This window comes from Budorcas taxicolor, chromosome 23, assembly GCF_023091745.1.
Source record: "Budorcas taxicolor isolate Tak-1 chromosome 23, Takin1.1, whole genome shotgun sequence".
NCBI lineage: Eukaryota > Metazoa > Chordata > Mammalia > Artiodactyla > Bovidae > Budorcas > Budorcas taxicolor.
Window position 1 is genome coordinate 44,558,588 of NC_068932.1, and position 24,834 is coordinate 44,583,421.

The 24,834-nt window shown below is 52.1% G+C and overlaps 1 protein-coding gene across 1 annotated transcript; it reads right to left on the reverse strand.

Annotated features, from left to right (window-relative positions):
• Positions 1-644: 644 nt before the first annotated feature.
• On the reverse strand, positions 645-24,528 carry UROS (uroporphyrinogen III synthase). Its single transcript, XM_052660892.1, has 10 exons — positions 24,363-24,528; positions 15,632-15,720; positions 15,368-15,451; positions 13,693-13,789; positions 12,349-12,423; positions 10,263-10,337; positions 6,583-6,663; positions 5,665-5,750; positions 4,605-4,703; positions 645-1,158 (listed from the first exon to the last, which is right to left on the reverse strand). The coding sequence occupies exons 2-10, from the start codon at positions 15,692-15,694 to the stop codon at positions 1,024-1,026; spliced, it is 795 nt and encodes a 264-aa protein (XP_052516852.1). The 5' UTR covers positions 15,695-15,720; positions 24,363-24,528; the 3' UTR covers positions 645-1,023.
• Positions 24,529-24,834: the final 306 nt, after the last annotated feature.

The window sequence follows — 24,834 nt, forward strand, 5'->3', positions numbered from 1 at the left end:
TTTCCTGCAGTGCTGGTACCTGGACAAACGTCTCCTGGAGCAACAAGATACAAAGAAACCGGAACGCACTGGAAACAACTGCAGGCAGGCACATTGGGGCAAATTGCCGACGAGATACAAAGGTGTCAGGAGCAAGAACAGGGTACTGCACGTGCCCCCTGCCCTGGATGCCCCCACAGGGGCAGGCAGCACACCTAAGCCCCCCTCCAGCCTGACCCCTGCACGCACCTCTACCCTCATCCCTCATAAGCAACCAGCTCATCCCCACCTTGGGGAGTGAGCAAGTGAAGCTGTTGTTTTTGCTCCCTCCTGTAGCCACCGGAGCCCAGTAAAGCCTTGCCTGAATGTCTTGACTAGCCCTTGGTGGTGGTGGCTGAGTTGCTAAGTCGTGTCTGACCCTTGCGACCCCACGGATTGGAGCCTGTCCCCCACGGATTGTAGCCCGCCAGGCTCCTCTGTCCATGGGATTCTCCAGGCAAGGATACTGGAGTGGGTTGCCATTCCTACTCCAGGGGATCTTCCCAACCCAGCGATGTAACTGTCTCCTGCAATTCCTGCATGGGTAGGATTCTTTACCACTAGCGCCACCTGGGAAGCCCAGAGGCTCTTTTTTACAAGATGAATAAAACTCCTTCACACACAGCGAGCTTTATTCTTCACGCCAGCTTTGTCAGTTCTCAGCACGAGGGCGTATCTGCTTCTTCCCCAAACACAGCAAGTGACAAGAACACATGGTCGGCCTGAGTGGCCAGTGAGCTTTATTTGGCTTCCTTCCTGCCGCGGAGGAGCCGTGTGCGCCGGGCGAGGGTCCGCGCTGGCCACCCTGGGGGGACGCCAGGTGCCTGCGGGCCTGATGCCGGCCCCACGGCCTGTCCAGTCCCTGGTGCTGGGCGGGGAGCAGGGGTTGTTCTCCTTGGGCAGGGGCAGGAGGATGAGGGTGGCGGACTCCCGGGAGCCCCTGCCAATGCCTGGCTCTACTTGGAGGCAGCAACCCAGCCCGGGGAGGGCGCCAGGGCCTTGCACTCAGCACGCATGGGGCTGGAGCGCCGTCCTGATGCCGGCGGCCAGGGCGTGTGGTGTGGGGCTCTCCGCGGTGCAGCTCACAGGCAGGCCCCGCGCGGCCAGGGCGTGGGCTGTGGTGGGGCCGATGGCCACGAACTGCAGGAAGAAGACAGAGGGGTCTCAGCAGAGCCACAGGCCTTTGGAGGGGAGGTGGGGGATGCAGGGGGCGGCGGGTGCAGGGCCCGTCGGACATCCTGTTAGGATGATGTCTGGAATCGGTCAGGACCTCCGTGGTGGGAGCACAAAACAAAGCCTGGAACGCAGCTCTCTGTGAGGCAGGGGCGGCAGCCGGGCCCCCCATGGAGGCAGAGCAGTCCAGACCGGGGCCCGGAGCCAGGGGGACAGGTTCAAACGGCAGCTCCACAGCACAGTGGCCTCAGGGTGACCCACCCTCTGTGGGCCTCCGTCCCCACCTCCATGAAGCAGAAAGGTTAACAGCTTTGCTCGTCCGGCTGCTCCAAGGATCAGATGAGCAACACGTGTAACCACTTGGCCTGTGCCTGGCACAGACCCATGCCTGGTGCCCGTCGATGGTCACAGGACCGTCATTTTCCTAGGTTAGAAGCTTCAGTGGCCTGGGCCACGTTTTGCTGTGACTCTGGCCCCTGCCAGCTGTCATTGCAAGTCACTTAGCCTTTCCGATCCTCAGTTTTCTCATTTGTGAAAGGGGCTCAATCACCCTGCCTCTCAGTGCTAGCTCGGGGCGGGGCGAGGCGGGTGAAATGGGAAGATTGACAGCTTCAGGCAGAGAGGTGCTCATCCCATCCCCCTCTGCGCTCACACCATGGACAGGGACCCGCCGGGGAGTGGTCTGTGACGATGAGCCCCCTGAAGATGGCAGCCCCTGCCCGGCATGCCCATCTGCCCCTCCCCAGGCAGGCTGGCAAGAGAGAGGACGAGATATCTCCTTCGCATAGTCTTAGGAAGTGGTGGCCAGACGCTCCTCCCCAGGGGCGTGTGGGGGCAAGGAAGGAGGCTGCTCACAGAGAAGCTGGGGCTCCTGGAGCCCCCACACTCCCACCCCTTCCACAAAGCAGCTACCCCTTAAGAGACCTCCCTAAGGCAAAAAAATGAAGCTGGACCCCTACCTCACACCATGCACAAACATTAACTCAAAACGGATCAGAGACCTCAATGTCAGAGCTAAAACTACAACAGAAAACAAATAGCAGTGAATCTTCATGACTGTGGATGAGGCAATGGTTTCCTAGACACGATGAACACCACAAGCAACAAAATAGAACACTGGTTAAAAAAACTTCTGTGCCTCAAAGGACACCATCAACACAGTAAACAGACAAGTCACGGAATGGGAAGAAGTTTGTGCAAATCATGTATCTAATAAGGGACTTGCATCCAAAAAAAAAAAAAAGAACTCTTACAACTCAACACCAAAAAGACAAATAACCTAGTTAAAAAGTGGCAAGGATGTGAACAGATGTTTCTCTTTAGAAGATATCAAAATAGTAAGACTCAGGGAACTCAAGTTGGTGCTCTGTGATAACCTAGAGGGGTGGGGAGGGGCGGGAGGTGGGAGGGAGATTAAAGAGGGAAGGGACAGATGTACACCTAAGGTGAATTCATGTTGATGTACGACAGAAATCAAACCAATGTTGTAAAGCAAAGATAAATATAAAAAAATTTTTTTAAAAGAAGGTATCAAAACGGTCATTGTGCCTATGAAAAGATGCTCAGCGTCGTTAGTCATTAGGGAAATCCTAACCCAAACCACAAAGAAACTACTTCATACCCACTAGAATGGCTATAATCATAAAGACAAAAAAAAAAAAACATGTGTTGGCAAGAATATGGAGAAATTAGAATCCTCATATATTGCTGGTGGGACTGCAAAATGGTACAGCCACTTTGGAACACAGTTTGGCAACCATTCAGAATGTTAAACATAATGTCACCGTATGAGCTAGCAACTCTACTCAGGCATACACTCAAAGAGAAATGAAAATGTGTTCACACACACAAAAACCTGTATTTAAATGTTCAGCTATTACTCATGATGGCTCAAAAGAGGACACAATCCAAATGTCCATCAGCTGATGAATGGATAAATAAAGGGTGGTGTATTCACAGAATGGACTGTTGTCTGGTAACGCAGAGGAATGAAGAACCGATACATGATGACACAGGTGAGCCCTGAAACGATCGGGCTAAGTGAAACGAGCCAGTCACCGCAGACCGTATATGGTGCGACTCCGTTTGTATGAGAAGTCCAGAACACAGGGAGGTCCGCAGAGACAGGGAGAAGGCCAGTGGTGGCTGGGGGACTGGGGCGCGACTCTCACGGGCACGCGGCTTCTTTCACGGTATTAAAATGTTCCGGAATGAGAGGATGATGGCGGCACAACTCCGTGAATTTACTAAAACCCACTGAATTGTACACTTTAAAAGGCAGATATTTAAGTCATAGAAAGTGAATTTCATGGTGTGTGAATTATCTCTCAATAAAGCTGTTTTTTTCTTTAAAAAAAAAACATTATAAAAGAAGGAAAGAAACTCCCTGAAGTTGGGAACCAACAAGCAGCAAGCATAATTTCAGCAGAAGCAATCTGGTCACAGGATGACGTTTCCACGTGAAATGGATGGGTCACAGGAGGGGGCGCATCTAGAGAGCTCTGCTGTCAGACTTATCACCAGGGGCCTGTCTGGACCCACAGAGCCCACGGGGCTGGACCCACAGAGCCCGCGGGGGCTGGACCCCACGGAGCCCATGGGGCTGGACCCAGGCTGCGGACGGGGCCCCTGGAGCAGGGCAGCCCACTCCCCACTGGGCCCCCAACAGCCCAGTGCTAAGGCCAGTGTTCCGTCTCTGGGCCCCTGCCTGGGGCTGGGGTGGGAGTGGGGAACCAGTCTATAAGGCAGGGATAGTCCCGACCCCCCCGGTGTGCTGGGGCACCAGCAGCCCTTCCCCAGTCCCCCTCGGGCCCTTTAAGAGCATCCCCATTACAGGGCTGTGATTACTTGCCAACTCCTAAAGAGTACAAATGGAAATCCTTTGAGTTAAAAACCCCAAAGAGGAGAAAGGATGTTAGAATAGATAATTTCAAGGCAGATGGGAAACAAGGGGAAGCATGCTAATAGCCAAGCCAGGCCCTGAGCTACGGGCTTGACTTGAACTCTTTCAACGAACCTATCAGGGAAGACCAGGCACATGTCTCCGAAGACCACAGAGGGATAACTGTCCTCACGCTGCACAGGCTCACAGAGGTTAAGTAACTTGTCCAAGAGCACCAGCCAGGAAGCGGCGCTGCGGGCTGTGTGCAGGGCCCTGGGAGTCCCGATGCCCGCACTGCACAGTATGAGGACTTCCTGGACCAGGGCTGGAACTCCCCGCGGTGGAAGTGCAGAGGCCTGACCCCTGGACCGCAGGCAAGTCCAGCCCTGCCTTTTCTCCAGAGCTGCCATCAGGGACTCTGCGAGCTCGGGAGTGCTTTGACTTTGCATGGAAATTCTAGGATAATTAGTAAAAGCTAAAACAAACGAAAGGATCTGAAAGAAAAAGATCAAAAGCCCACTGAATATCGTACCTTAATTTGGCCAATGCTGTCACCAGATAACTCTTGAATATGCTTGAGACTGTGTGTCAGGCCAGAGGGACTGAAAAATGTGATGCTGTCGGGAACACCCTGGAGAGGGGAGAAGAGTCAGTCCCTTGCCAGGGGCCGAGGAGAAAGATGCTCCTCGGCTGGTCACCATCACCCCTGGAGCCCAGGGTGCACCCTGGGGCAGCCTGGGGGCATTTGCAGCAGGAGGGCCCCCACTGGTTTGGGTCCCAGGCTCCCTAGAGATGGAGCTCAGGTCAAGAACTGTTTGGGGGGGCTGGGGGAGGCTGGGCGCTGTTCCCTGGGCACTCTGCCGCCCTCGCGTCTGCGTCTGCCTGGCCAGAGGACACCGGCAGCTGGGACCCAGCACCCAGGCGAGTGGACAGCGCCTCCAGCTCCTGTGGCCAAAGCACACCGATCAAGTCAGACAGCAGGAGCCTGCTCCCTGGCCCTCTCCGTGGCTTCTGGAGATGGAGCAGACAGACGGGCCCACTGGGCCTCTCTGCTCTGGTTGGTGCTAACAGGCCCTCCAAGCCGGCAAGGCATTCGGAAGCCTGTCCTGGGAGAGGAAGGGGAGGCGTCTTATTGGGTGCAGATGTGGAAAGCTCCCATCAACCCCACAAGAGCCGAGCATTCTTCTGCCTGAAGCCTCCAAAGGTTCCCGCTGCCTCCCCAGTTTGACCCAGACCACGCCCCGCCCCGTGGGCCCACCTGGTGTGCACCTCACCCCTCTCCACCCTCTGCCCTGCAGCTCCACCACCGCCCCAAGTGTCAAGGCCACTGTGACCCCGGGCTTTCTCACTCTTGAATGCTACACAGAGGGCTTTGTGTAAATTATCTCCCTTGAAAAACTTTACCAGATTGGGTCTGTTCCTACTTCCTAGATATAGAGATGGAACCAAAAGGAGGGACACTCCCCGCACCCCCACCGCGAGTCGCAAGCTGCAATGGACAGTGGAACCAGTGTCGGGAGGCTGGCGCCCCTCAACCCTGCCTGTGTCACCCGGGGGCCCCCCAGCCCGAGCTCCCGAGAAGCGGCACGTACCTGCTGGGTGTAGTAGCTGGTGAGGTTCCCCTGGATCTCTGGGTGCGGAATAGTCTGGTAGACGGTTATGCTCTCCAAGGGGATCCCTGGGCACAACGGACACCAGGAGACAGACTTTACTGCGCCGGGAACGGACCATGGGGCACCGTTAGTAGAGGCCCCCCAGGGCCGCACGACCTTCCCGGAACAAGCGGCCGGGCACCAAGGGGCGGGGGCTGGGCTGGCCCTCCACACCCCACCCGATGCTGCAGAGTGGTCACACGGTGCAGGAGGCGCAGATGACAGGGAAGGACGGGGTCCCGAAGCCTCAGCCCCCCAGGGGACCATGATTCCTTTCGTCCCTGCGTCTGTGTGAACTGTCCACCGGCCTGGCCCTGGCCACTTCGGCCGTGGCTGCTGTCCGTGTGGACTCCCACCCTGCGGCCGGGGCTGGAGGCAGACCGCACGGGGGTCTGTAAGCCTGGGGGTCAGCGGCCACAAGCTTCCGGGGCCCCAGACAGCTCGGCCCCTGGCACCCTGACACAGAGCCCAGGGTTGGAGCGGGAGCAGGTCTAGGTCAGCTGAGCTGCAGGCCACCCCGTGCTTGATGAGATCGGCTCTCCCTGAAGACCGGCCTCCCCACGTGCCCACCCAGGGGTCCCGGCCACCCCACCACCACCGAGGTCCTAGTGAGGGCTCCGGGTTCCCCGCCAGCCCCCAGCTGAGCTGAGTGGGTTGTGGGGAGCGGATCTGAAGCAGGAAGGCACCTGCACCCCGAACCTAACATGAGGGGCGCCCACCTCCCGGCCCACTGGCCCAGCCCAGCCTTGCCCTCCCTCGAGGGCTCTGGGGTGACGCTTTGTCACCGCGCGGGCAGGCTCTCGGGACCCCGGAGAGGCCGGGGCAGGCGTGGCCCCGAGCGCCAGTGCATTCAGTCACCTTTGTCCTTGAGCATTTGTGGCAGGATCTCTCTCTTGAGGGTTCCGCAGGGAAACAGAAGAGGCAGTGCTGATGACTCCCCTGCGAAGAAATAGGCAGGCGTTGTAGAAAGGCCGAAGGTAACGTGTCAGGGGTGTGGGAGGCTCAGCCCCGGGCCCCACCCTGGGTCAGGTTGGTTCCAGGACAGAGTGGAGGAAGCTCTCGGGGTCATGGCGGGGTTGGGGGCAGCATGTGGAACACTAACACCCACGCGTGCCTCGGGCTGCAATCCGCCCAGCTTCAGGAGCCCCTCCCACCCTGGTGGCCCCGGGCAGTGGTGAGCATGCAGAGCTGGGTCATAGGTCAGGCCCAGTACTGGCCCCAGAGTAACAGTCTCTGCCTCCAGGGGGGACCGGCTGGGAGGGAAGTAGCTGGAACCTGGGCTCCACGGGCAGGCAGCAAATGGGAGCCGAGCGTGGACGGTGGACGTGCAGCCGCCCCAACAGAGACCAGCTGCAGGGCCACTTCTGTTATGGTGGGGATGGCGGCCACCAGGCCAGGTGCCCCAGGGGCTGAGGGATGCCGGCGGTGGGGAGGCCCAGCCTGCTCAGAATGGCCCTGCCTCCTGACCCCGCGTACATCTCTGCTCTGGGAGAATCAGATGGAGGCCTCTATTTGCAGAATTGTGGAGACACCATGGAGACAGCAGCTCCCAACAAAACTGATGGGCCGTCAGGTGTCAGAATCCTCCCCAAGAGTGGAGGCTTGACGGCAAACAGCCTCCAGGGGAAGGACGCCTATGGCCCATCTCATCACCATGGAAACTGACGGCATCTCCCACCAGGGCACTGCTCGACCACACCACTCTTCTTCTTTGTCGTAAGATCATTTATGGAAAACGAATGAATGAATGAATTTTAAAAATTCCTTTTTTGGATGAGCTCAGCTAAACAGGGCAGTGTGAAAGCTGGTTGAGTGTTCTGCAGAGGTGAGCAGTGAGGTCTCCCTGTGATGACAGGGAGCACAAAGGGCCTGGCAACAGTCTAACCCCACACAGGATGGTGAACCTCGGGGCTCGGACACTCTGCACTCCTTTAACAGGAAGGGGGCCCGGCCTGCTGGGCAGAAGACGGCAGCTGCGCGGAAAGTCCTGAAAGCGCGCTACCTGGCTGGGGCGGGGGCTTCAGTCTCTGCAGGCGACGCGCATGATGAGAGGGAGTGTGTAAATGTCATTTTCCTGGAGGAGACGCGTGTGTCTGTGAAACTCTAACGACCTCCAGGTCTGTGCCCTCTCAGGCCTGCTAGCGGCAGGCACTTAATGGTGGATAATCAGGATGATGAGGCTAGTGAGGGGAGCGGGCGCGTGAAGGAGAGCCCAGGAAGTGGGCAGGTTGGCAGGAACAAGTTGTCGGTCAGCTCAGCTGCAAGTCCAGAGGGACAGTTCAAATAACCTGAGTAACCAATCAACTATAATCCAGGGAGATTAAAAATCAATAAATAAGCCTGCCTCTGACGCCCTCCCCTCCTTCTCTTTCTCTCAGAAGACGCTGTTAAGAGTCATTTCCTACCTCTGACCACTTCACTTGTCCTTTTTTTTCCGCCAGCAGGGTCACCCTGGGAGGGAAGACCTGTCCATCAGAATAAGAAACTACCAGATTCACTGAGGTGATGGCTTTAAGCGCTTTAACAGTGCCCGTCACGGAGTAAAGAAGTGTTTCAGTCAAACAAATAAGCAGTAACTACGAACTGGCCTTTCTGCATTCTTGCCTTTTAAGATCAAGCTTCAGAGGTGACTTGCGAGAAAATCCTTAACATCTAGGAGAAACCAGGGGCAAGTCCTTATTGGTCAGGATGGATTCTCATTTAGATGTGATTCTAGTTGGGAACTGAAGGTTCATGAGGACCCACAGGCGCACACTGGTCGAGCCGTGCAGAGTCCGTCCTCCCGCTTGTCCCCTCGGAGCTCTGGGACCCTGGATGGTCACGAGCCCCCCGGAGCTTCCACAAGCCTGCCAAACAGCGCGGTGGGCAACCCTGGGGCACCCAGGCCATCCCTGCGGTGCCCCAACCCGAGAGGGGTGGCTGAGCTGTGGCCTGTGCTCCGTGTGACAGGGGAAACACGTTTTTTGTTTTTTCATTTTGATTAATTTAAATTTAAACAGGCACATGTGGCTCCCACAGTGGACCATAGTGGATGGTGGTGGAGAGGCGCCAGGGCCATGCTGACCACCCAGTAATGCCCAGCCCTCGATACCAACAGTGACAGTGACCCAGGAAAGAGGAAGATCATTCATAAAAGAAAAGTGGGAAAAGGAGAGTGAATGGGAACCTGCAAAGTCCACTGTCCGCTGCCTGAGCACCAGGAGGCCTGGCCCACGGGGAAGGGGAGGCCCAGGACTCTTGCAGGAGTGGCTCCCAGCCGTCAACAGAAACACACAAGCCCGAGTCCCTTCACCAACGGCACTGGCTCCTGACAGGAGGGCCCCCTAAGACTTCAGAAAGACCGAGACAGGCCAGCGCCACCTTGAGAACAAATGTTCCAACACACCACGCCCCACACAAAATGGCCCCAGAAGAAGTACAAGTTCCCGGTTAGGGTACTGCCCTCCCTGCCCACCCCGATGCCAACACCAGGGACAGAGAAGACAAAACCCTCTCCTGGACAAACTCACAGCAACACCTTGGGCGTCAACAACCAACTGGCCCTGTCTCCGAGCTCAGGGAAGCTCTAGAGAGGGCCTGTACACCGCGGCCCCGGGTCAGAGCCCAGCACGTGGTCTATGGCCGCTCTCCTGTTACGATGGGCACGGGACGGGCCCGCAGAGCTGCCTGCACCCGGTCCTCCACAGAGGGGCCATTGATCTCGAGGGGCGTGGCCCCGATCTCCTCAGCAACAGAAGGCGAGCTGGTTCTGTGCCATCCTTCACGGAGGTGTCTGATGACACGCATATGTCAGGGAGGGGCCAACGTGATAAGAACACACGAGCGTGCGAGCATCTGTGTGCGGCTGGAGCAGGCACAGCCGGGGGGTGGGGGCTGAGTGGGGGCTCCCCTACAAACACACTGAGCCTCTGCTCTCTCTTCCAGAGTTCTGCTCCAGAAAGCTCGGCTCATGTCAGAAGCAGAGAATTGCCTAACTAGTGCAAAGCCTAATCCCTGCTGAAATATAAACCTCCCTAGAACCTGTGCCGTTTTAAGTCTCAGCCCATGTGCTGCCCGATGATGAGCTTATGACGGAGTAGGGGGTGCTCTTTCACGGAGGAGTGGGCTTTGTGGGGGAGGAAATTCAGAGAAGGAAGCGGCTCCTACAAGGAAGGGCAGGCGGGAGAGCTGGCAGGCAGACAGACAGACAGACGGTGCCCAGTAGCTCCTGCTGCCTTCACCCGCCCCTTACAATCCCCAGAAAGTCCTGTTCCTGGTTTTGTCTCCAGTCCTTTCATTCTGTGTCAAGTTCGAGCTGTCTCCAGTCCTTGGGTGGAGCGGGTGGAGGGCAGTGGGCTGAACCTCAGACACGCACAGACGGGAGCAGATACAAGGCACCTGATACAAGGCAGCAGCAGCTACAAGAGCCCAGAGGGGTGTGCGCACTCAAATCAGCTGCGTCGTTACCAGGACAGCACCCAGGAGGCGGCTGCCCCGAGGCGCTGGCTGGGAGGCCCCCACAGCAGCACCGGGCTCGACTGGGGCCCTACTCTACTCACTGGAGCAAATGTATTCTGCAAGCTTCCCTGCATTTCCACAGGTTTCTCCTTCTGTACGCAGGCCAATTCTGTTCACTGGAAAACAACAACAACATCTATATGTATTTACATGGTTGTTAAAGTCCTTCTGTTCCAGGGTAGTGTTTTAAAGACGCAGAGACGAAGGCACGTGCTTTACAAAGACACGGAGTGTCTCCCCTTGGAAGCTGACGTGGGAGGTGGGAAGAGGCATTGTGCACCCGAGAGGGAGCTGGGTCCCAGCCTGCGGCCCCCCTTCCCCGCCGCCCCCAGACCTGTGGCTCTGTCTGGGTGATACGGGGTCAAATTAGCAACTTACTCTCAAAAGGTTCAGGAAAAATTCAATTCTTTGCCTTGTGTTTATACCTTTCCTGTAAGTTCCCTTCAAAATAAAGATGTATATATAAAAGAAAAAACTACATAACCATCACACAGATCTATCATAATTTAAATTGAACTCTTCCCCTGTTAGTGGACACTTGGAGTTTTTCATTTTTTTTTACATTATAAGTAACACTACGATATAGTTGCGTATCTCAACCCTCCCCCCGCAAAGACTCTTGAGAGTCCCTTTGAGAGCAAAGAGATCCAACCGGTCCATTCTAAAGGAAATCAGTCCTTAATATTCATTGGAAGGACTGATTTCCTAGGCTAAAACTCTAATACTTTGGCCACCTGATGCGAAAAACTGACTCATTTGAAAAGACCCTGATGCTGGGAAAGATTGAAGGCAGGAGGAGAAGGGGACGAGAGAGGATGAGATGCTTGGATGGCATCACCGACTCAGTGGACATGAGTTTGAGCAAGCTCCGGGAGCTGGTGATGGACAGGGAAGCCTGGCGTGCTGCAGTCCATGGGGTCGCAAAGAGTAGGGCACGACTGAGCGACTGAACTGATAAAAACATTTCTGCTATTTGGGATTATTACCTTTGGATAGATTGCCAGAGAAGGGATTAGTGGCCAAAGGGTACAAATAATTTGGTAAAGTCTTTGAATACATGCTGACCAAGTATTTCTCAAAACATGGGAACTGATTTTCAATGCCATGTAGCCATATCTGAATATATTCATTTCACCGCAGTCTTATCGGCATCGTTATGTAGTGGACTAATTACTTGTTATAAACTGAGTAAGGAAAAGAATCTTTTAAACTGAACCACGGGGCTCCATGAACTAAGTCAGGTCAGCGGGGAGGACACCTCCTGCTCCCCTCTCTCCTCTGCTCTCCACCACACTCACCCCTCTGCACGCTGCCTGCCCCAGGGGCGCGGGTTTTCCACACCCAGCAGTTCTCCGACTCTCAGACGGGTATCCGACAACCTAACTCACGTCTGACACTCTCTCCAAGGAGGCAGTGTCAGATCCCAAGGACCCGGGGCTCAGTTCCCCGGATCACGCCGCCCCCACTTCAGACCTAGGTCATCGCTTGTGCTTCTGACAGACCGGCTCTGAGTCGGAGGGTCTCCCGGCCCACTCCTCGAGTTGGGTCACTTGCTAGAACAGCTCACAGAACTCAGGGAAAAGGTGTAATTTACTGTTGCTGGCTTCTTACGAAGGGTATTTCAAAGGGTGTCAATGAACAGCCAGATGGAGGAGCTGCATTGGACAGGGATGGTTCGGGGGGTCTGGGCCTCCCAGCTCCTCCGTGAAACTGCTCTTTGGATTTTTATGGCGGCTTTGTTGCATGGGCACAATCGACTAAATCACTGGTCACTGGTCATTAATTCAACCTCCGGGCACGCCACCATCCTTCTCCCTGGGGGTAGGTGGCAGGGAGGGCAGGATCTGAAAGTTCCCACTGGAATCATGGGACTGGTTCCCATGGCAACTAGCCCCCAGTCTAGGGGTTTCCCGAAAGTCCCCTCAGTGAAGTCAACTCAGATGGAGTTGAAAGAGATGTTATGAATAACAAAAGACACCTTTTTTTTTTCTTATCACTTAGGAAATTCCAAGGGTTTTAGGAGGCCTGGGCCAGGAATAGGGATAAAGACCAAATTTACATTTTTTTTATTATAATCACAATATCACAGTCATTCTTTGGTGTTTTTTTTGGGCCTTGACTGCTTACCTAGAGAAGCAGTAGCATGTCCCACCACATATACCGACTTAGCATTCCATTTTTCTTTCAGAGACCTCTTCCAGACTGTAAAACATGAAATTCGATGTGAGTTGCAGATACCACGGTGGCTGCCTGCAGCTGTTTGTTCCTCCTAAAACACTTGTGAGCAAGGCAAACTATTAATGGCCAGATATAAAGAACAGCATCTCAAACTAAAATCCATTTTTATATTCTATTCATAGTCTGCAGGCAAGTTTTTAAAAATCACTTTGGCCCAATGTGTCAGTATGCCTTGCTTGAAATAGTAAGTCATTTCCACAGCTGGAACTAGAAGCATTTTTAATGAATACTAGTAAACAAACATAATGAAGAATTAATTTGCTTGGTGATATTAAAATATAAAACTCTACCCTTTTTCCTTTGGCCACGCCATGAGACTTGTGGGATCTTGGCTCCCAGACCAGGGATTGAACCCACGGCCACAGCAGTGAAAGCACTGAGTCCTAACCCCTGGACCACCAGGGAATTCCCCCCCAAATCTAGACTTTTAGATAAAAAAGTTACTGTTTGTGAAAAAGAGGCAATTTAAATCTCTAATAAAGCAACTGCTGTTTACTTGCTGTCCGACACTTTGCGACCCCGTGGACTGCAGCATGCCAGGCTCCTCTGTCCTTCACTATCTCTTGGAATTTGCTCAAATTCATGTCCACTGAGTTGATGATGCTATCTAACCACCTCATCCTCTGCCATCTGATACAAGTGATTTTATTTGGGACATAAACCAAAGCAGTCAACAAACTGTCATCTCAGATAGGAAGGCTCATTTATCCATTAGGTCAAAGTAGAGATAATACATTTCAGGTTCAGAAACAAACACAGTTTTATAGAGGACATTATCATTTTATGACAAAAGTAAACATTTTAAAATATGGGTTAAAGAAATACTGAGAAAAAAAAAAGTATCACAAGGCCACTTGGCATTCAACACTCTTTTAGGAGATCCAAGGAAACACTAGTTTTTCCTTCCTAAGATCACCTGTCTGGGCATTTAGGAGGCAGCACGGTCCTGTTTCCTGGGGACTCGGCACCTCGAAGTGCTCGCTCCCATCAGAAGGCTCCCGGGTGACGCTGTTCTGGGTGGGACACCAAGAAACAGCCTAGAGGAAGGAATCTCAACTCATCTTCCCTCCAAAGGTGACACAGACACAAAGGAACTCAGTACCTAAATACTTTTTGAACTAAAAGTCACTGCGCTGTTTCAAACGTGAGGTCCAGCTCTTTCCACACTGAGCATCACCGACGGGAGAAACCAGAGTGACATCCAGAGGGATTCACAGCAGACCCCGCCCTCACCTTCAGCTTTAGTGTCTTTCTGCAAACACCGCTCCACGGCTTCCACCGCTCTGGGGCTGGTGAAAATGAGTCCCCCGTAACCTTCGGGATGAGACAGCTGCACACCAAACAACGGCAGAGGAATTTTATACGATGGCCAAGTTCAACGTTGCCCAAGATTCCACATCTTCACAAAAGTAGTAGGCAAACTACATGCATCCATCCATCCATCCACTCAAGACATGAGAGCTCACTATGTGCCTGGAACTACTCTAGGTCTTTAAGGTCACACAGGTAAATTCACAGCATTTCCCTCAAATAGCTCACAGTCTTGGGGAGGGACGGGTCAGTGTGATGTGGGGTGGCAGGCATAAGGGAGCAGAGGGGATGTGACTCAGCCTGGGCATGGCTGGGGTGTAGGGAGGACCGCAGACTGGACCTGCATCCGTAATACACTGGAATATTCAAGAAGTGATATCAATGCTGAAGCCCCAGTTTCTGAGGATAAAAATGGGGACAAAATCTACTGACCACGTATTCTGAGCCAGGCAGTGGGCTGTCTTACACATTCCTGCACCGAATGTGTGACAATACCCTGTGATGGGTGGAAAGTCTCGAAACTGATCGGATTAAGACACAGAGGTTTGACACAGAGGCTTGGCGAGGATGAGGAAGCAGCCGAGGTGAGGGGTGCAGCTGTGATCTGAGCACGTGTCTCCACGGTGCCCAAGCCTGAGCACTCACTCACCACACCACCAGAGCTTCAGATGGAGCTCAGACACCCCCTCAGGAAACAAACTACCTGGGGGAGACAGGCTCCTGTTTCTAGCATTTTTCAGACCATCGGGGTCCTAGCAACAAGCTCAGATAATGAGCTCTGCTTCCGTTAAAGCTGCTTATGGGGGTCCCTTACATAGTCCTCACAGCACATAGTCAGGGCAGATGCCAACTATTGAACGAATAATTCAACATTCAGCTCAAACGGAAGGGAGAAAGCAGAGAGGTGCTCCGTGACGGGCAGACTCCAATATGCAGAGCATGGGGGTGGTGGTGGGGGGGTACGGAGGGGGGAGCCTGGGGCTCATAGCGGCCTGGGAGCCCAGTGGGCAGGGGTGGGCACACCCACCCCGTGAAGCCCCCGACTTTCGTGTCCAGAGTGGAGCCCCTGGGAAGGTTATCTGGTGGCAGGTGCACAGTGGTGGAGGCTGCTGGGCACCGAATCTTTAGTTGGAACTGTTCTGATGGGGCTTCCCTGGGGCCGTCCCCGGCTGTAATCTATCACCCCAACCCGGGGGGCAGTAGTCCCAACCCTCCCTCTAATCTGCTGCGGAACCGGCCAAGGTGCGCGCCTGGGGAGAAACAACAGCTGTTGGGCTCTTTGCTGAGGTCGGGGGGCGTGGCCTGCAGGAGAGGAGGAAGGGGAAGGGTCTGCGCCTCTGAGAGCCGGCAGGCGGGGCCTCGCCGCGGCCCGCCTCTGGGTCAGGCGGCTTTCTGGAGGGGCTGCTAGAGGCTCGGGCTGAGGATCCAACAGCAGCTGAGACCTGGGGCAGGTGAGTTCACGTCGCCAGACTGAGACGAGTGCTCATAAACCGAGTGCTCATCAACGGGTCCTCCCCACTCGGGTTGGGAAGGATGCCATGGGAACCAAAGGCGTCTCATTGGAAAACGATGGTGCTCAGAGGCTGGCGAACCTTACCTTCTCCGACAGACCGGGGAGACACAGAAACTCAAACGATAAAACAGGGATCAAGGTGGCTTCGAGCCCATATAATCCCAGCTCCTGCAAATAAAAGGATACAGCTGTGAGCTGGCAGGGTTTCTTTGGAAAATAAGGAAAAGGTGCCTGTTTCACAATTTACACTGTCTCACTCCTCAGCTGTTAGCAGATCGCCCCGCCCTTGACCGGCTTCAACACAAGCCAGGGCCAGGCGTTCTGGGACTGGGTGTGCCAAGCACTTACCCTGACGTAGGGGTCCTGGCCACAGTCGTCCTCCTTGGGGTCTTTCAGCAAAAGAACCTTCATTATGGCCTGGCAGTCCTTACAGGGTGCTACGGGGCAGGGAAAGGGGATGTTAACTTGATCTCCAAGGCTCTTCCTGAGCAGGGTCAGCGGGCCGGGCGGGCATGGGGCGCAGGTAATCAGCAGCAGCTTGGCTGGCCTCTCCCTCCCCCACAATGACTTGGCGTTTATGGGCTTGTTCCTTCTGAAGACCGTGTCACCGATAAGGCCTGCGGACAGCAGGCTGGCACTTGATATCACTTGAAAAGGAGGATTAAAGCCACTAGGGAAAGGTAGTGTCCTAGCGGAACACTGGAGACTCACAGAAGAGAAGTGATGCAAATTTTGGGTTGAATCAATAATAAATAAGAGAAATGAGTACCTTTTAAGGAAAGGAATAATTACTTCCATTTCTCGATAAATCTACTCAGTTGCTTATAAGCTCTTTAGGAAATGATTATATTGATTCTTCTCATATGTTTTACAATGTGGTCAAGTACCATGAGATAATCTTCCAAAAATTTTTGAGAAACCTGGAAAAAAGCCTGTTGATATATATCAAAAGGCGTACATACTTCATACCCTTTCTTCCTATAGTTTCACTTTTAGAATAAATTCTAAGGTGTTATTCATAAATGTGTGCAAAGATTAACATAAAGGTGTTTGTCCTGGTATTTTTTAATTGACATATAACATAGGGCAAATTTAAGGTGTACAAGTGTGATTTAATACATTTATATGTTGTGACACAATTACCTCTGTAACATTAGCTAACATCTCTATCACTTCATAAAATTATCATTTCTCTTCTGTGGTAAGAGCAATTAAGATCTAGTCTCTTGGCAGCTTTGAAGTTGATAACACAATATTGTTGATTATAACCACCACGCTATTCATTAGATCCTCAAAACTTAGCTGCAAGTTTGTATCCTGGTATGCTTTATAATTGCAAATAGTTAGAAACGATGTAAATGTCCAACAGGGAGAGAATGGCTAAATAAATCATGGTACAAGTCTACAAAAAATCACTAAAATATCCATAAACAACTTAATTACATGGGTTATTTAATCACAAAATAATGTGAAGTTTAAAAAGGCAGGATACAGAATTGCATAACATGTGTGATCTTACAGATTTTATATACACATATACATGAAAGAATATTCTTTGCTGCTAGGTTAGGGTGATTATTTTCTCCTCTATCTCTTTCTGTATCATCCAATTTTATTTTTACAATAAACATTAAATTCCTCTTGTATCAAAGGAGGAAAAAGCACATTATAACCATCCAAAGCTCTCGAAACAAAAGCTGCCAAAGACCTGCAGAACAAACTCTGCTGGAAACGCAGATTACATCCCACAAGTAGCATTTGACTAGCAATTACTTAATTAATATACAGTGGTTGATAACTGTCAAAGAGAATATATTGTTTGGAGCAGAAATGTGTTAACACTGGGAGCCATTACTAATAAATAATCACTGAACGTATTTCTGGAAACTTATAACATCTATGGGACATCTTAGAAACTCTGGCTCCAAATGAATTGCTTTGTATCTAAGCAACCAATCCTGGGTGAACTAATAATAATTATGAAGCCAAGTTCAATTACTGCTGCTCTCCAGCAGTTAGCTGGAGAGCCGGGGGGGTGGGGGGGTGCTTGGGGAAAGAGGCAGCAGCACCGTGTCTGTCATTTCCTGAAGTTACTCACCATGCGTCTAACACAGAAACCAGAAATCCCCCTTTCCAGGATGCTCACTCTTAGGTGCCAACTTGGCCGGGCTCGTTTTATCCATTTATTCAGCAGTGCCAACCTAGGTGTTGCTGGGCAGGTGATCCACTCGCTGTTCGTTGGCTTTAGTAAAAGAGATGATCCTAGGGCATCAGGGAGGGCCTGCTTCAGTCAATACGAAGGCCTAAAGAGCAGAACTGAGGTTTCCTCGAGGAAGAAGGAAGTCCACTGCAGCTGCAGCTGCAGGTAGTGCCCGAGCCCAGCCTGCCCTTCCCGTCGGCTTGCACCGTGGATTCCAGCCTTTCCTCGCCAGCCCCCACAGCTGCACAAAGCGATTCCTTGCACCAAGTCTCCTGATTATATCCCCTACTGTTCTCTCTGCTGAACCCTGGCTGACACACCTCCCAATCTGGGTGTTCAGCGATGTATGTCACTAAGTGGCAGAAGTGAGTGACAGAAGATGAGATGGTTGGATGGCATCACCGACTCGATGGATACGAGTTTGAGCCAACTCTGGGAGAGTGAAGCACAGGGAAACCTGGGGTGCTACAGAGTTGCACATGACTTAGTGACTGAACAACAGAAAGCGGCCTGGGGCTTCCCCAGGGGAGAAGGGCAGGCGTGACTCAAGAGCAAGGACCAGGGAGACTCTGGTTCACTGAGAAATGGGGATCTACCGGATCCCCAAATATCCATTCCTCCCTCCCTGCGCACAGACAAGAGTCCTTCATAACGTCGGGCACGTGGATGCCTGGGACAAATACGTGTAGATGGATGTGGTCAGGTGAGGAGGTGCTGGTCCAGAGGATGGAAGTGGAAGTGATGCACACACTTCCGGTCCCGCCTGGACAGGAAGTGCTGTTCCTGCCTCCCTGCCGGGTGGAGGATGGATGTGGTCGGTCAGTAAGAGCTGCAGGGTCTTGCCCTGGGGGTGATGCAAGGAGCAGGACCTCTTTGCATGGCAGAGCCACCACTCAGCCAGAATGTTTACATCAGAGGAAAGAAACATTCTATCCTGTTCCAGCAAATGTTATCGGTTCTCTGTTAGAGCAGTGGGACCCACATCCTCACCCATGCAGAGCCCAGAATGCTTCCTGGAGGACCCGATGTTACTTGAGGATCATGTTCAGACTGGAGGCTGCACAGGTTCAAGCCTGAGGGGTGGGGAGAGGCCTGGGGCGGCTGGAGCGTGCAGGGGAGAGTGGGGAGTTGGCCTCGTCTGGCCCTGTTAGGGAGTCTGGACTTAGTAGCAATGGAGATGTCTTGTTGATGGATGTACTGTTCTGCTTGCTCTTTCTCTTCCTTTTTCTCTCTGGGGCAACATAAGGAGGGAAGTGCAGGGTGACTGAACAGGCACAGGACTAAGGGCCAAGGGAGTCGGGTTCTGGTCCCAGGTTGACTGGCCACGACGTGATCTTGTTTTCTCTTCTGTTAAATGGGAATACCCTCTGCCCTCCCAAGGCATGGAGCAACTCACAGGAGATAATGAATGACAGCTACCCAGTTGTTGTTATGTAGTCATTAAATCAGGCTCGACTCTTCTGTGACCCTATGGACTGTAGCCCGCCAGGCTCCTCTGTCCATGGCATTCCCCAAGCAAGAATACTGGAGTGGGCTGTCATTTCCTTCTTCAGGGGATCTTCCTGACCCAGGGATCGAACCTGAGTCTCCTACATTAGCATGTGGATTCTGTATCACTGGGCCTCCTGAGAATCCTTCAGTTCAGTTCAGTCGCTCAGTCGTGTCCAACTCTTTGTGACCCCATGAACTGCAGCACGCCAGGCCTCCCTGTCCATCACCAACTCCCAGAGTTCACTCAGACTCACGTCCATCGAGTCAGTGATGCCATCCAGCCATCTCATCCTCTGTCGTCCCCTTTTCCTCCTGCCCCCAATCCCTCCCAGCATCAAAGTATTTTCCAATGTGTCAGCTTTTCACATGAGGTGGCCAAAGTACTGGAGTTTCAGCTTTAGCATCATTCCTTCCAGAGAAATCCCAGAGCTGATCTCCTTTGGGATGGACTGGTTGGATCTCCTTGCAGTCCAAGGGACTCTCAAGAGTCTTCTCCAACACCACAGTTCAAAAGCGTCAATTCTTTGACGTTCAGCTTTCTTCACAGTCCAACTCTCACATCCACACATGACTACTGGAAAAACCATAGCCTTGACTAGGCGGACCTTAGTCGGCAAAGTAATGTCTCTGCTTTTGAATACACTATCTAGGTTGGTCAAAACTTTTCTTCCAAGGAGTAAGCGTCTTTTAATTTCATGGCTGCAGTCACCATCTGCAGTGATTTTGGAGCCCAAAAAAATAAAGTCTGACACTGTTTCCACTGTTTCCCCATCTATTTCCCATGAATTGATGGGACCGGATGCCATGATCTTTGTTTTCTGAGTGTTGAGCTTTAAGCCAACTTTTTCACTCTCCTCTTTCACTTTCATCAAGAGGCTTTTTAGTTCCTCTTCACTTTCTGCCATAAGGGTGGTGTCATCTGCATATCTGAGGTTATTGATATTTCTCCCAGCAATCTTGATTCCAGCTTGTGTTTCTTCCAGTCCAGCGTTTCTCATGATGTACTCTGCATAGAAGTTAAATAAACAGGGTGACAATATACAGCCTTGATGGACTCCTTTTCCTATTTGGAACCAGTCTGTTGTTCCATGTCCGGTTCTAACTGTTGCTTCCTGACCTGCATACAGATTTCTCAAGAGGCAGGTCAGGTGGTCTGGTATTCCCATCTCTTTCAGAATTTTCCACAGTTTATTGTGATCCACACAGTCAAAGGCTTTGGCATAGTCAATAAAGCAGAAATAGATGTTTTTCTGGAATTCTCTTGCTTTTTCCATGATCCAGTGGATGTTGGCAATTTGATCTCTGGTTCCTCTGCCTTTTCTAAAACCAGCTTGAACATCAGGAAGTTCACGGTTCACGTATTGCTGAAGCCTGGCTTGGAGAATTTTGAGCATTACTTTACTAGCATGTGAGATGAGTGCAATTGTGCAGTAGTTTGAGCATTCTTTGGCATCGCCTTTCTTTGGGATTGGAAGCCTTAGTTGGATAATAAAAACATGTGAGAGCAAACCAAATCTACTCACTGCAAATAAGGAAACTATTTCTTCTGGGTTCTACTCTGTGGTTCTCTCGGGTAATAAAACCGATGCCTTCTGGATAATGACTGCTTAGAAATTCCATGAGATGGGCTGCAGGACTTGAAAAATAAAAATCAAATACTGCCCTTGGCCCTTCTCTGCCATTGCTCTAAGCATCTCTAAGGTAGAACTAAGAGGAGCCACCACTGAAGCTTCCTGGCCACGCCAGAACCAGTATCTCCAAGTTCACTGAGAAACAGATCAATGGACACGTGCACTCAGTCATGCCAACACACTGGTACTTTTCTTAGTAACTGAAGTTTTAAAGCTGAGACTGTGCAGAGAATTGATTCTCCTTCACATCTACCCTCTCACAACTGACAGGTACCAGTCACTGAACTACTGGGCAAATCCAGCCCAGGGCTGAATCCAAGGGCTCAGAGAAAGGTCCACAGACCCCTTCTCAACAAGGGAGGGGGTGGGACGTCCCTGCTGGGCCAGTGGTTAAGAATCAACGAGAAGCCCGTGCACCGCAGCTAGAGGAAGCCTGTGCGCAGCAATGATGATCCAGAGCAGCCATCAATCAATAAAGTTTAAAACAAAAAACGTTTTTTTCAGTTGACACCTGGCTTCCCTGGTGGCTCAGAGGATAAAGCGTCTGCCTGCAATGTAGGAGACCTGGGTTCGATCCCTGGGTTGAGTAGATCCCCTGGAGAAGGAAACGGCAACCCACTCCAGTATCCTTGCCTGGAGAATCCCATGGACAGAGGAGCCTGGCGGGCTACAGTCCACGGGCTTGCAGAGTTGGACATGACTGAGCAACTTCACACACCTGCATCGCAGCAACAGGAGGAAGCCTGGAACAGGAAGGGGAGAATGGGGTTTATTCTCAGGCTTTTATGCAAGGAGGTTTGTATGTGTGTCACTTTGGACTTTGGCAAGAGGCCTGGTGGTGTGGAAGAATCTTGTGCCAGAGGGGCTGAAACCTGGGTTCTGGTCTACGCTGTCCTCCTCTTGGTCTCTGTTCTTGAATCTGTGAAATAGGTTTGAACCAATGGTTTCCCTGGGCCACTTTCTTCCCCATAGTAGATGCTCAGCAAATATTTGTTCGCATTGTGGGAAAACAACGCTTTAGATTTACTCAGAAATTTCTGGAGTGTGGGGAATGACCACTTTTCCTTAAACAGACAGGGAACTGACTTGATTAAGGCCTCTTTGCTGGTAAGAGAGCCACGTCTCAAATCCATACTTTTAACCCATGTCCTGCTGCTTTGAGTATCAGCAATAAAAGCAGCTGCCCTTTCATGTGGCACTTACATGTGTAATTTACGGGGATAAGCATTTTACATGCAAGATCTTAATCCTCATTTAAACCAGCAAGGAAGGGCATATTATTCCTTTTTTACAGAAAAGGAAACTAAAGCTCTGCAGGTTTGAGTAATGTGCTCAGGCTGCACAACACAGTAGTTGGCAGAGGTCATAATACAATGTAACCCAGTCTGGAGCCCAGGCCCGGCCTCGCAAGCATATGCTACCAGCTCTCTGCTCCTTTAAGATAAACTCCAGACTCCGTTATACAGAGTGGAGCATTGATAAGTCAGAAAGAGGAAAACAAATATCAAATATTAACGCATGTATGTGGAATCTAGAAAAATGGTGCAGACGAACCTATTTTCAAGGCGGGAAGAGAGGCATAGATGTAGAAAGCAGGCATGTGGACACAGCGGGGAAGGGAGGGTGGGATGAACTGGGAGATTGCGATTCACATCCATATATTACCATGTGCAAAACACGTAGCTAGTGGGAGGCTGCTGTACAGCCCAGGGAGCTCAGCTCGGAGCTCTGTGATGACCCAGAGGGGTGGAGCAGTGGGGGCAGGGGCAGTTGCGAGGGAGGCTCCGAAGGGAGGGGATATCTGTATGCATATAGCTGACTCATGCTGTTGTACAGCAGACACTAACACAATATTGTAAAGCAAGTATATTCCAGTAAAAAAAAAAAAAAGATAAATTCTGAGTTAAGCTAAAGGGGAGCCAGTGGGATGGCAATCTAGTCTCTGACTGAGTGAAGTTCCCTGGGGCCAGTACTGGACTTTCTTGAAGGACAAAAACCATGGGTAGTCCATTTATTTATATTCACTGCTCTAACTCACACTCTGACCATGAGCTCAACACTGGGGACTAATCCCAAGGCACAAAGAAAGGCTTTTCCCCTCTTATTAAAGAACTAGATACTTATTGAGGATAATTTGCAAACTACAAAACAGTATGTTCCTCAAAACATTAAGAATAGAATTCCTATGATCAAACTGTGGTGGAGAAGACTCTTGAAGAGTTCTCGGACTACAAGATCACACCAGTAAATCCTAAATGAAATCAACCCTGCATATTCACTGGTAGGACTGATGCTGAAGCTGAAGCTCTATTACTTTGGCCACCTGATGCAAAGAGCCAACTCATTGGAAAAGACCCTGTTGCCGGGAAAGATCGAGGGCAAGAGGAGAAGGGGGCAACAGACTCAGGGACAGCTCATTCCTTTTTTGCAATCACACTTCCCACCTACTCTGCTCATTTTACAGAGAGAAAAAGGAAAGCTATAGACCTCGCTCTCAGAAAGCTGATGTCTTCTCTAGTGACTTTTTTCCCCCGAATAACATTAACAGGCTGCAAACTGGCAGTCTGTGGGATAAATCTGACTGGTAGATGACTTTTATTTGGCACAATTTTACAAATCATGTTTTTTGGTAAAAGTCCAGCACTCCAGGTTTTCTTGCAAACTGAGAACTGAGAACACTTTTCCACTTGGCCACAACTTGCAGAGCCGCTGGGCGCACGCTGTCTAGTTTACCAGTCCTCTCCACTGTGTTTTCTCAAAATGGGCTCAGGTCTGTCCTTTAGGTATCCCCACAGGCCCTGAAAGTGTTAATTGCTCAGTCATGTCCGGCTTTTTTAGACTCCCCTGTCCGTGGGATTTTGCAGCCAAGAATACTGGAGTGGATTGCTATTTCCTAGTCCAGGGGATCTTGGTGACCCCAGGAATCAAATCCAGGTAGAAGGGAGATCCTTTACTGTCTGAAAGTGAAGTCACTCAGTCGTGTCCGACTCTTTGTGAACCCATGGACTGTAGCCCACCAGGCTCCTTCCATCTATGGAATTTTCTAGGCAAGAGTACTGGAGTGGGTTGCCATTTCCTTCTCCAGGGGTATCTTCCAGACCTGGGGATCGAACCCGGGTATCCCGCATTGTGGGTAGACACTTTACTGTCTGAGCCCCCAGGAAAGCCCTAAGTGAAAGTGTCAGTCTCTCAGTCGTGTCTGACTCTTTGAGACCCCATGGGCCAGGACCCTCTGTCCATAGAATTCTCCAGGCAAGAACACTGGAATGGATACTCCTTTCCTTCTTCAGGGGGACCTTCCCTACCCAGGGATCCAAACCGAATCTCCTGCATTCAAGTCTGGCTTGCTGCAGCCCATGGGGGTCCCCGAGTTGGAGACAACTTAGCGACTGAACCAACAACTTGCTCTAAAGCAGATGAAGCTGATGCGTGAATTTTAAAGAAACCTTCAGATCGAGAAATGCGCTTAAGAATAGTGGGCTAAGGGTAGGTATCAGGATCGCATTCACTGATTACGAACAAGGCTGTGCCACCGACTGTGCTGGGCGACGCCTGCCGGGTTGGGGCATCTGCTCTGGTCCCGGAACCTTCTTTCCCTTCGGTGACCGCGCAGCACGGCCCAGCGCCCACCCAGGCCAGCAGCGACCTAAGGGGTTCCGCTGCCAAATCGACACGCACGGGCAGTGCCGCAGGCGGGTCCCCGTGAGTCCGCGGAACTCTTGTGTCTTGGCCGGTACCGTGCACAAGCGACACCTACCTAGCCGGGCTGACGAGGCGCTGGGCAGGCGCCCACTCCAGGACGGACTCTCAGGATTTCCGCCTGCAGGCCGCCGGGCTGCGGCGCGCAGCGCAGAGCAGAGCCGGGAGGGCGGTCCCCTCACCACTTGGCCGGCGTTGCCAGGACGACAGTCCAAGCCCCGCCCCCCGTTACTGGTCACCTGCGCCCGTGGTGGGAGATCCAGGAGCCCGCGCCGAAGCTCGCGCATGCGCACTGACACCCAGGCCCGGCGACCTAATGAGATGGGTCAAACCACTGCGCAAAGCGGGGGGGGGGTGAGGAGAACCTTGGAAAGACGAGTCGCTCAATGGAAGCAGTTAGAAAAGGCCAAGATAGGACCCCCCAAATTGCACTTGACTTTCGGACTTCACGGCTGTGGGGTTGACGCCGACTCCGCGCCGAGGGTCTTCGTGCCCTCCTACCCGCCCCACCTCGGCTTGAATGGGTGGAT

Coding starts and splice junctions, on each gene's coding strand:
- UROS (XM_052660892.1), bottom strand. CDS start 15,694: ATGAAGGTTCTTTTGCTGAAAGACCCCAAGGAGGACGACTGTGGCCAG. Junction 12,424..13,692: donor GAAAGACACTAAAGCTGAAG/GTGAGGGCGGGG, acceptor CATGTTTTACAG/TCTGGAAGAGGTCTCTGAAA. Junction 5,751..6,582: donor ACAAATGCTCAAGGACAAAG/GTGACTGAATGC, acceptor CGTTGTGCCCAG/GGATCCCCTTGGAGAGCATA.